This window comes from Bombina bombina, chromosome 7 (genome assembly GCF_027579735.1).
Source record: "Bombina bombina isolate aBomBom1 chromosome 7, aBomBom1.pri, whole genome shotgun sequence".
NCBI classification, from domain to species: Eukaryota; Metazoa; Chordata; class Amphibia; order Anura; family Bombinatoridae; genus Bombina; species Bombina bombina.
Window position 1 is genome coordinate 212,564,169 of NC_069505.1, and position 11,823 is coordinate 212,575,991.

General features: G+C 40.1%; 1 protein-coding gene across 1 annotated transcript in view; it reads left to right on the forward strand.

The window, feature by feature from the left end:
* Nucleotides 1–11,823, forward strand: part of TMEM41B (transmembrane protein 41B) — an 83,004-nt gene that overhangs the window by 31,149 nt on the left and 40,032 nt on the right. Inside the window, exon 2 of the mRNA XM_053720598.1 lies at nt 1,416–1,533. Coding sequence (XP_053576573.1) covers nt 1,416–1,533 — 118 coding nt within the window. The remainder of the gene's footprint in view (nt 1–1,415; nt 1,534–11,823) is intronic.

Below are 11,823 nucleotides of genomic sequence, written 5' to 3' on the forward strand. Positions count from 1 at the left end.
TGTTCATTGGTGTATGAATTTATCCACCAATCAGCAAGAACAACACAGGTTGTTCAGGTTGGGCCGGCATCTAAACTTACATTTTTGCATTTCAAATAAAGATAGCAAGAGAACAAAGAAAAATTGATAATAGGAGTAAATTAGAAAGTTGCTTAAAATTGCTGCTCTATCTGAATCATGAAATAAATGTGGGTTCAGTGTCCCTTTAAGGTCTAATCTGGCTTGTGCAAGAGATGATTAATTTGTTTTTGCGGTTTTTTTTGTCTCCACTTTCCAAATATGAGATGTCCCTTTAACAAGTGGCCCTATTTCTCCCTGACACATTTTAATGGTTCAGAGCTCTTGATTTCAGACCTCCCTATTGGGTCAGATTATGAGAATATGTATAATATGTGTAATAACTGCTGTGCATTGTAAACTGCATGGTAGGTTCTTGTTTGTTACAATGTTTATATCCAAAACTCCCCTTATTTTTATTTCACAACTATATATTAAAGTCTTAAGACTTTCAATCTTTTTTCTACATTGACGAAATGAAGCTCATTTAGAAATAAATTATTGTTAAGGAGAATCGGTGCCAGTGCTGTTAGAAGCAGGGTAATATGTCTGTTTGCTAGATATCAAAATCTATCATTTGTATTTCTTACAGTTACGTATATAGTAGATCATTTGGGGAGGTCTGGGCTCCAGTAGATAGTGGTTACAAAGAAAATATTGAAAGGGACGGTAAAGTCAAAACTAATAAAGGGACACAAAACCCAACGTTTTCTTTCATCAGTTAGACAGAGAATACAATTTAAAAAAAGTTTCCAATTTACTTCTATTATCAAAATTTGCTTTGTTCTTACATTATTCTTTGTTGAAGAGATAGCTTGGTAGTGTGCACGTGTCTGGGGCACTACCTGACAGGAAATAGTGCTGCCATCTAGTGTTCTTGCTAATCTATAGCATTGTTGCAAAACTGCTGCTATACAGTGCTGCAGAAGCGTGCACGCTCGTGACCTTACCTTCCTGCTTTTCAACAAAGGATAACAAGAAAACGAAGAAAATGTGATAATATAAATAAATTAAAATTGTATGTTCTGTCTGAATCATGAAAGAAACATTTGGGGTTTAAATGTCCCTTTAAACGTTCATGATTCGGATAGAGCAACAATTTTACACAATTTTCCAATTTACTTATATTATCAAATTTGCTTTATTCTCAATATCCTTTGTTGAAGAGTAAAACTATTTTGATTCAGGAGCAGCAGTGCACTACTGTTCGCTAGCTGCACATATATACCTCTTGTTAAAGGTACTAAAACAAGTTAAATATATATATATTTTTATTGTATTCTGCATTTGAATCATGAAAGTTGAATTTTGACTTATGTTGGTCGTTCACTTACTCGCCATGTTAATTTGTTTTTTAGAGAAAGCGCATTCGGAAGGCGGTTCAGCCCGGGCATCTCTCCTGATTTTACTATGTATATTCATGTCTGCGGCCTCCGTTATGGTCTTGGTGTACAAATATTTCCCACAGCTTAGTGAGTAAGTATCTCGATCAAAAGAATACCCAATAACTAACTCTTTTTCTCCAACATAGGTGTGTCCGGTCCACGGCGTCATCCTTACTTGTGGGATATTCTCTTCCCCAACAGGAAATGGCAAAGAGCCCAGCAAAGCTGGTCACATGATCCCTCCTAGGCTCCGCCTACCCCAGTCATTCTCTTTGCCGTTGTACAGGCAACATCTCCACGGAGATGGCTTAGAGTTTTTTAGTGTTTAACTGTAGTTTTTATTATTCAATCAAGAGTTTGTTATTTTGAAATAGTGCTGGCATGTACTATTTACTCAGAAACAGAAAAGAGATGAAGATTTCTGTTTGTATGAGGAAAATGATTTTAGCAACCGTCACTAAAATCCATGGCTGTTCCACACAGGACTGTTGAGAACAATTAACTTCAGTTGGGGGAACAGTGAGCAGTCTCTTGCTGCTTGAGGTATGACACATTCTAACAAGACGATGTAATGCTGGAAGCTGTCATTTTCCCTATGGGATCCGGTAAGCCATGTTTATTACGATCGTAAATAAGGGCTTCACAAGGGCTTATTAAGACTGTAGACTTTTTCTGGGCTAAATCGATTCATTATTAACACATATTTAGCCTTGAGGAATCATTTTATCTGGGTATTTTGATATAATAATATCGGCAGGCACTGTTTTAGACACCTTATTCTTAGGGGCTTTCCCAAAGCATAGGCAGAGCCTCATTTTCGCGCCGGTGTGGCGCACTTGTTTTTGAGAGGCATGGCATGCAGTCGCATGTGAGAGGAGCTCTGATACTTAGAAAAGGCTTTCTGAAGGCGTCATTTGGTATCGTATTCCCCTTTGGGCTTGGTTGGGTCTCAGCAAAGCAGATACCAGGGACTGTAAAGGGGTTAAAGTTCAAAACGGCTCCGGTTCCGTTATTTTAAGGGTTAAAGCTTCCAAATTTGGTGTGCAATACTTTTAAGGCTTTAAGACACTGTGGTGAAAATTTGGTGAATTTTGAACAATTCCTTCATGTTTTTTCGCAATTGCAGTAATAAAGTGTGTTCAGTTTAAAATTTAAAGTGACAGTAACGGTTTTATTTTAAAACGTTTTTTGTACTTTGTTATCAAGTTTATGCCTGTTTAACATGTCTGAACTACCAGATAGACTGTGTTCTGAATGTGGGGAAGCCAGAATTCCTATTCATTTAAATAAATGTGATTTATGTGACAATGACAATGATGCCCAAGATGATTCCTCAAGTGAGGGGAGTAAGCATGGTACTGCATCATTCCCTCCTTCGTCTACACGAGTCTTGCCCACTCAGGAGGCCCCTAGTACATCTAGCGCGCCAATACTCCTTACTATGCAACAATTAACGGCTGTAATGGATAATTCTGTCAAAAACATTTTAGCCAAAATGAACACTTATCAGCGTAAGCGCGATTGCTCTGTTTTAGATACTGAAGAGCATGACGACGCTGATAATAATATTTCTGAAGGGCCCCTAACCCAGTCTGATGGGGCCAGGGAGGTTTTGTCTGAGGGAGAAATTACTGATTCAGGGATCATTTCTCAACAAGCTGAACCTGATGTGATTGCATTTAAATTTAAGTTGGAACATCTCCGCATTCTGCTTAAGGAGGTATTATCCACTCTGGATGATTGTGACAAGTTGGTCATCCCAGAGAAACTATGTAAAATGGACAAGTTCCTAGAGGTGCCGGGGCTCCCAGAAGCTTTTCCTATACCCAAGCGGGTGGCGGACATTGTTAATAAAGAATGGGAAAGGCCCGGTATTCCTTTCGTCCCTCCCCCCATATTTAAAAAATTGTTTCCTATGGTCGACCCCAGAAAGGACTTATGGCAGACAGTCCCCAAGGTCGAGGGAGCGGTTTCCACTTTAAACAAACGCACCACTATACCCATAGAGGATAGTTGTGCTTTCAAAGATCCTATGGATAAAAAATTAGGTTTGCTTAAGAAAATGTTTGTTCAGCAGGGTTACCTTCTACAACCAATTTCATGCATTGTCCCTGTCGCTACAGCCGCATGTTTCTGGTTCGATGAGCTGATAAAGGCGGTCGATAGTGATTCTCCTCCTTATGAGGAGATTATGGACAGAATCAATGCTCTCAAATTGGCTAATTCTTTCACCCTAGACGCCACTTTGCAATTGGCTAGGTTAGCGGCTAAGAATTCAGGGTTTGCTATTGTGGCGCGCAGAGCACTTTGGTTGAAATCTTGGTCGGCTGATGCGTCTTCCAAGAACAAGCTACTTAACATTCCTTTCAAGGGGAAAACGCTGTTTGGCCCTGACTTGAAAGAGATTATCTCTGATATCACTGGGGGTAAGGGCCACGCCCTTCCTCAGGATCGGCCTTTCAAGGCAAAAAATAAACCTAATTTTCGTCCCTTTCGTAGAAACGGACCAACCCAAAGTGCTACGTCCTCTAAGCAAGAGGGTAATACTTCTCAAGCCAAGCCAGCTTGGAGACCAATGCAAGGCTGGAACAAGGGAAAGCAGGCCAAGAAACCTGCCACTGCTACCAAGACAGCATGAAATGTTGGCCCCCGATCCGGGACCGGATCTGGTGGGGGGCAGACTCTCTCTCTTCGCTCAGGCTTGGGCAAGAGATGTTCTGGATCCTTGGGCGCTAGAAATAGTCTCCCAAGGTTATCTTCTGGAATTCAAGGGACTTCCCCCAAGGGGGAGGTTCCACAGGTCTCAGTTGTCTTCAGACCACATAAAAAGACAGGCATTCTTACATTGTGTAGAAGACCTGTTAAAAATGGGAGTGATTCATCCTGTTCCATTAAGAGAACAAGGGATGGGGTTCTACTCCAATCTGTTCATAGTTCCCAAAAAAGAGGGAACGTTCAGACCAATCTTAGATCTCAAGATCTTAAACAAGTTTCTCAAGGTTCCATCGTTCAAGATGGAAACCATTCGAACTATTCTTCCTTCCATCCAGGAAGGTCAATTCATGACCACGGTGGATTTAAAGGATGCGTATCTACATATTCCTATCCACAAGGAACATCATCGGTTCCTAAGGTTCGCATTCCTGGACAAACATTACCAGTTCGTGGCGCTTCCTTTCGGATTAGCCACTGCTCCAAGGATTTTCACAAAGGTACTAGGGTCCCTTCTAGCTGTGCTAAGACCAAGGGGCATTGCTGTAGTACCTTACTTGGACGACATTCTGATTCAAGCGTCGTCCCTTCTTCAAGCAAAGGCTCACACGGACATTGTCCTGGCCTTTCTCAGATCTCACGGATGGAAAGTGAACGTGGAAAAGAGTTCTCTATCTCCGTCAACAAGGGTTCCCTTCTTGGGAACAATAATAGACTCCTTAGAAATGAGGATTTTCCTGACAGAGGCCAGAAAAACAAAACTTCTAGACTCTTGTCGGATACTTTATTCCGTTCCTCTTCCTTCCATAGCTCAGTGCATGGAAGTGATCGGGTTGATGGTAGCGGCAATGGACATAGTTCCTTTTGCGCGCATTCATCTAAGACCATTACAACTGTGCATGCTCAGTCAGTGGAATGGGGACTATACAGACTTGTCTCCGAAGATACAAGTAAATCAGAGGACCAGAGACTCACTCCGTTGGTGGCTGTCCCTGGACAACCTGTCACAAGGGATGACATTCCGCAGACCAGAGTGGGTCATTGTCACGACCGACGCCAGTCTGATGGGCTGGGGCGCGGTCTGGGGATCCCTGAAAGCTCAGGGTCTTTGGTCTCGGGAAGAATCTCTTCTACCGATAAATATTCTGGAACTGAGAGCGATATTCAATGCTCTCAAGGCTTGGCCTCAGCTAGCGAGGGCCAAGTTCATACGGTTTCAATCAGACAACATGACAACTGTTGCGTACATCAACCATCAGGGGGGAACAAGGAGTTCCCTAGCGATGGGCAATTCAGAAGAATCCGACGGAATTGTAGCACAATAGAAAGCTACAAAAAACAATCTATGATTCTCAAAGATAGATTCATGGAAAAAGGGTACCCATCTGATCTAGTACAAAAAGGATATTTAAGAGCTCTGCATGATGACAGAAACAAATATTTGTCACAAACCAAATCAAAAGTTAAATCCAATGAAGAAAAAAACTATGAGTCAGGTAAAACACCACTTTTCATCACTGGCTATAGTAGCCAATATAGAGAAATTAGTAACATCATTATAAAACATTGGCCCATTATATGTGACGACCCATTTCTAAAAAACTCTGTGTCTATGAAGCCTAGGATTGTCTATAGGAGAGCCCCTACACTCAAAAACAAATTGGCCCCAAGTAAGATAGTGAGAGATAAAATATCATCACAAAATCAGGTCATAGTCCCTAATAGGACTTTTTTGGGCAAGTTTATGCCCAAAAATGGAGTATATAAATGTCTCAAGCCACGATGCAATATGTGCAAAGTGGTGAGAGCTGGTACCAATACGTTCTGTTCATATCAAACGGGGGAACAATTTAAGATCACCAAGAGACTCTCATGTGAATCCACGTACGTAATTTATCTGATTAGCTGTACATGTGGGGTCCAATATGTAGGGCGTACCTCCCGAACCATAAAGAAAAGATGGAGTGAACACAAATATAACATAGAAAGAAAATTTCTTAAACACAGCCTATCAAGGCATTGTGCTTACGCACATAAAGGTAGTTCCAAATCTGTTCATATTCTACCTATAGAGCAAGTACCAAGGAACAGTCATAACCCCATGCTTACTCTACGCCGGAGAGAAACATTCTGGATTCACAAACTACACACTTTAGTTCCGGAGGGTCTGAATGAGTGCGTAGATCTAGCAGCATTTGATCTGTAAAGTTATATCAAGTCCACCATAATACCCTATGAATAACCCTGTAGATTTAAGAACAAAACATCTATACCTACACGTATAGATCTATTCTTATACATTATGCCTTTCTATGGAGGAAAAATGTGACCATCACTGGGCATATCTTGCACTTATTACCATCTATCTTTATTGGTAATATATATTCTTTGATACACATTCTGATATAAGTGACACATTGGGTTAAATTATTAGGAGGGCACACACTTATATATCACACGTAATGACACATATATCACACTTAAGGTAATATACATCAAACGGAATGACACTTTAAGATATCTATATATACTTATAGATATACTACATCTGAAATTTATCTAACACTTTTTGCAAGTATATCTCTTCCTACACACTAAGGAAAAATTTCTATAAAGACTAAAAATATAACTATCAGACATCACTTTTCCAAAATCTGACACTAACAAATATATAAATATATCTAACACACACATTTGACACAAGTAAACACATATAGTCACTTGAGCAGAATATTAATGAATACACATATCAATTAGATATCAAAAAACACCAAAGTAACAACTATATCTTGAAATTGAACCACTAATCCTATTGTTTATGAAATTTGACACCACTAAGATACACACATGTTTATACACATACATGACACTTAGTAAATACAAATAGGGACATCATATAAAGGAAGGGTATTAGTAAAATATACTCCTATGGAGCCGCAGTACCATCAGCCCAATAATAACGATTAGTTATAATATGACCTATATATTGTTATAACAACATCACATAGTAGTATGTATCACTGGATATTAACTACTGAAATACACACACTGTGAGTCAAAAGAGATCTAGTTTTATAAAATTTATAAAATTTATAATATTTATGATTTCCTATATGAACAATATATACATACATATTCTGATGTATAACAACATACATCATTTTGGCTAACATTTGTTCTAAATATGGTATTATGTCATTACATGTCTGTAATCATATCCCACTACGATATGTTATGATGGGAAGGACTCGGTACACATGGAATATGATATTGCTCTTTATTATTATTATATATTTTTTCCACTAATATGCCATTATTATATGGGGGTTACTGTGGACAAGAGAGCAAATATATACGTCTCAATTTGTAGTTGGTGTCTATTTCCCATGGACAATGGAAACCACCTACAAGATAATATTGGCCTATCAGTCGAAAGGCTATAGCACGCATAACGTGAGACTGAATGAGATTCTGGTTCCCTTGGCAATGAAAACTTGAGACTCCTTGGCAATGCTGACATGCGCACTAGCATAAACAATAAAAACCTCCTACAAGATAATACTAACCTATCAGCTGTAAGGCTATAACACGCATAACGTGAGATTGAATGGGATTCCGGTTCCCTTGGCAACGAAAGCTTGAGACGCCTTAGCAGTGCTGACATGCGCACTGGCGCAGCTTGGGACGTATCACGTTTTACGCACAACGTATAATTGACTAACACTATTTGTTCCCTTGGCAACATTACTCACATACACATTGACGTTGTACACATGCGCATTAGCGCAACACACACGCCATTTAGAACATCAGATGACGTTTGAAACTACTCGAATCTAATGGATCAATAGCCCTATAAGGTTAGTCAACAACCTGCCATTTGAAATCACAGTTTATGCACAGCAGTAGATTATAAAACTATTACATACCAATAAATCAAAAGGCTTATAATGTTTAATACAAAGGTTTGAACAAAAAATAGTTACCCTCATATTAAATGTAGATTGGGGCTATTGGCAGAGAGGGATCAGACACTTAAAAACTAAATAAGAAAAAAGATAAACCATTAAACAATGGATTAAAGATGTTCTGATATAAAACAGACCCAGCCTAGACATTAAATAGAAATAGAGATAGGAATCAGATATGATTGAGTAGCATGAGACAAATCTCACTGGATATGGGGAAATATATGTATTGCTACAATATTATAATATTGATGTGTTTTATGTATTATGATTAATATTTGCACTGCAAAGTATGAGGTAGATTGTTTCACTTGACTCATAAAATGTAAACTCTGATGTACATTGTTTAAGTATACAATACTGTGTCACATTTGTTGCTAAAATATATCAGTAGCTAGGATACTGATGATGTCATAAACCACACCCACAACAAGTGTTACCAATTATGTTAAGTGGTTTGTTTAGGAATATATAGCAAGTGTTTGTAAACCATTTTATTATGCCTGAGGAAACAGTCTGAGACTGAGAAACGCGTCGCAATTTAATATTATTTTATTAAAGTGATTTTAACTTTTACTATAAACACTTGCTGCCTATGAACTGGTTTTTATCTGAGGATATCACTGACCTAAAGACCACTGAGAGGACTATTGCATGCTGTATGCCACGAGCTAAGTCTGTTGGGTGACTGAATTAATCCCAGCTTGTCTCTATAGCATCATTGGGGATGCTTCACCAAATGTGAGTTCAAAATCTTATACTACTATCTGGTGTGAAATCACTCTAGTCATACAATACTAGGCCATATAGGCTTTTTTGTGTTTTCTATTTTACACAGACCCTGAACAACTCGAGAGGCCGGTCTGCTGGGTGACTGTTATAGATCCCAGACTGTGTCATTTGCACCAATTGAGGTGCTCCAATACATGTGAGTTCAACTATATAGTAAAATCTACATAAATTTGGAAACTACAATATTGGGCCATGTGGCGCATCTGTCTCTGTTTGATATTTTAGATTGCTTAATTGGATCCTGGTCTGGACCACTACAGATTGCTGCCTTGGTATTCTACTATCAAGACCTTTATAAAGGACAATATAGTGATCATTGTCACCCATTAACCACTATCTTTGAGTGAGATATAACTATCCTATTAACATTGTGATTATCAAATTGTTTAGGCTAACATCTATTTACTCTGTTCACAACGTATATACTAGTTTTGAGTGAGATACAACTGTCCTATTAACATTGTGATTATCAAATTGTATAGGTTAACATCTATTTACTCTGTCCACAACATATATACTAGTTACTACTGAATCAGTGTATCATCATTTATACTGAAAAGTGCATTTCTATTGGTAACATATAAGCTACCTCATATACTACATATTACCATTTATAGATACTCTCAAGGGCGCCCCCTTTTCTTTTGTTGTTCCTTAGAAATGAGGATTTTCCTGACAGAGGCCAGAAAAACAAAACTTCTAGACTCTTGTCGGATACTTCATTCCGTTCCTCTTCCTTCCATAGCTCAGTGCATGGAAGTGATCGGGTTGATGGTAGCGGCAATGGACATAGTTCCTTTTGCGCGCATTCATCTAAGACCATTACAACTGTGCATGCTCAGTCAGTGGAATGGGGACTATACAGACTTGTCTCCGAAGATACAAGTAAATCAGAGGACCAGAGACTCACTCCGTTGGTGGCTGTCCCTGGACAACCTGTCACAAGGGATGACATTCCGCAGACCAGAGTGGGTCATTGTCACGACCGACGCCAGTCTGATGGGCTGGGGCGCGGTCTGGGGATCCCTGAAAGCTCAGGGTCTTTGGTCTCGGGAAGAATCTCTTCTACCGATAAATATTCTGGAACTGAGAGCGATATTCAATGCTCTCAAGGCTTGGCCTCAGCTAGCGAGGGCCAAGTTCATACGGTTTCAATCAGACAACATGACAACTGTTGCGTACATCAACCATCAGGGGGGAACAAGGAGTTCCCTAGCGATGGAAGAAGTGACCAAAATCATTCTATGGGCGGAGTCTCACTCCTGCCACCTGTCTGCTATCCACATCCCAGGAGTGGAAAATTGGGAAGCGGATTTTCTGAGTCGTCAGACATTGCATCCGGGGGAGTGGGAACTCCATCCGGAAATCTTTGCCCAAGTCACTCAGCTGTGGGGCATTCCAGACATGGATCTGATGGCCTCTCGTCAGAACTTCAAAGTTCCTTGCTACGGGTCCAGATCCAGGGATCCCAAGGCGGCTCTAGTGGATGCACTAGTAGCACCTTGGACCTTCAAACTAGCTTATGTGTTCCCGCCGTTTCCTCTCATCCCCAGGCTGGTAGCCAGGATCAATCAGGAGAGGGCGTCGGTGATCTTGATAGCTCCTGCGTGGCCACGCAGGACTTGGTATGCAGATCTGGTGAATATGTCATCGGCTCCACCTTGGAAGCTACCTTTGAGACGAGACCTTCTTGTTCAGGGTCCGTTCGAACATCCGAATCTGGTTTCACTCCAGCTGACTGCTTGGAGATTGAACGCTTGATCTTATCGAAGCGAGGGTTCTCAGATTCTGTTATCGATACTCTTGTTCAGGCCAGAAAGCCTGTAACTAGAAAGATTTACCACAAAATTTGGAAAAAATATATCTGTTGGTGTGAATCTAAAGGATTCCCTTGGGACAAGGTTAAGATTCCTAGGATTCTATCCTTCCTTCAAGAAGGATTGGAAATAGGATTATCTGCAAGTTCCCTGAAGGGACAGATTTCTGCCTTGTCTGTGTTACTTCACAAAAAGCTGGCAGCTGTGCCAGATGTTCAAGCCTTTGTTCAGGCTCTGGTTAGAATTAAGCCTGTTTACAAACCTTTGACTCCTCCTTGGAGTCTCAATTTGGTTCTTTCTGTTCTTCAGGGGGTTCCGTTTGAACCCTTACATTCCGTTGATATTAAGTTATTATCTTGGAAAGTTTTGTTTTTAGTTGCAATTTCTTCTGCTAGAAGAGTTTCAGAATTATCTGCTCTGCAGTGTTCTCCTCCTTATCTGGTGTTCCATGCAGATAAGGTGGTTTTACGTACTAAACAAAAACATTAACCAGGAGATTATCGTACCTTCTCTGTGTCCGAAACCAGTTTCAAAGAAGGAACGATTGTTGCACAATTTGGATGTTGTTCGCGCTCTAAAATTCTATTTAGATGCTACAAAGGATTTTAGACAAACATCTTCCTTGTTTGTTGTTTATTCCGGTAAAAGGAGAGGTCAAAAAGCAACTTCTACCTCTCTTTCTTTTTGGATTAAAAGCATCATCAGATTGGCTTACGAGACTGCCGGACGGCAGCCTCCTGAAAGAATCACAGCTCATTCCACTAGGGCTGTGGCTTCCACATGGGCCTTCAAGAACGAGGCTTCTGTTGATCAGATATGTAGGGCAGCGACTTGGTCTTCACTGCACACTTTTACCAAATTTTACAAGTTTGATACTTTTGCTTCTTCTGAGGCTATTTTTGGGAGAAAGGTTTTGCAAGCCGTGGTGCCTTCCATTTAGGTGACCTGATTTGCTCCCTCCCTTCATCCGTGTCCTAAAGCTTTGGTATTGGTTCCCACAAGTAAGGATGACGCCGTGGACCGGACACACCTATGTTGGAGAAAACAGAATTTATGTTTACCTGATAAATTACTTTCTCCAACGGTGTGTCC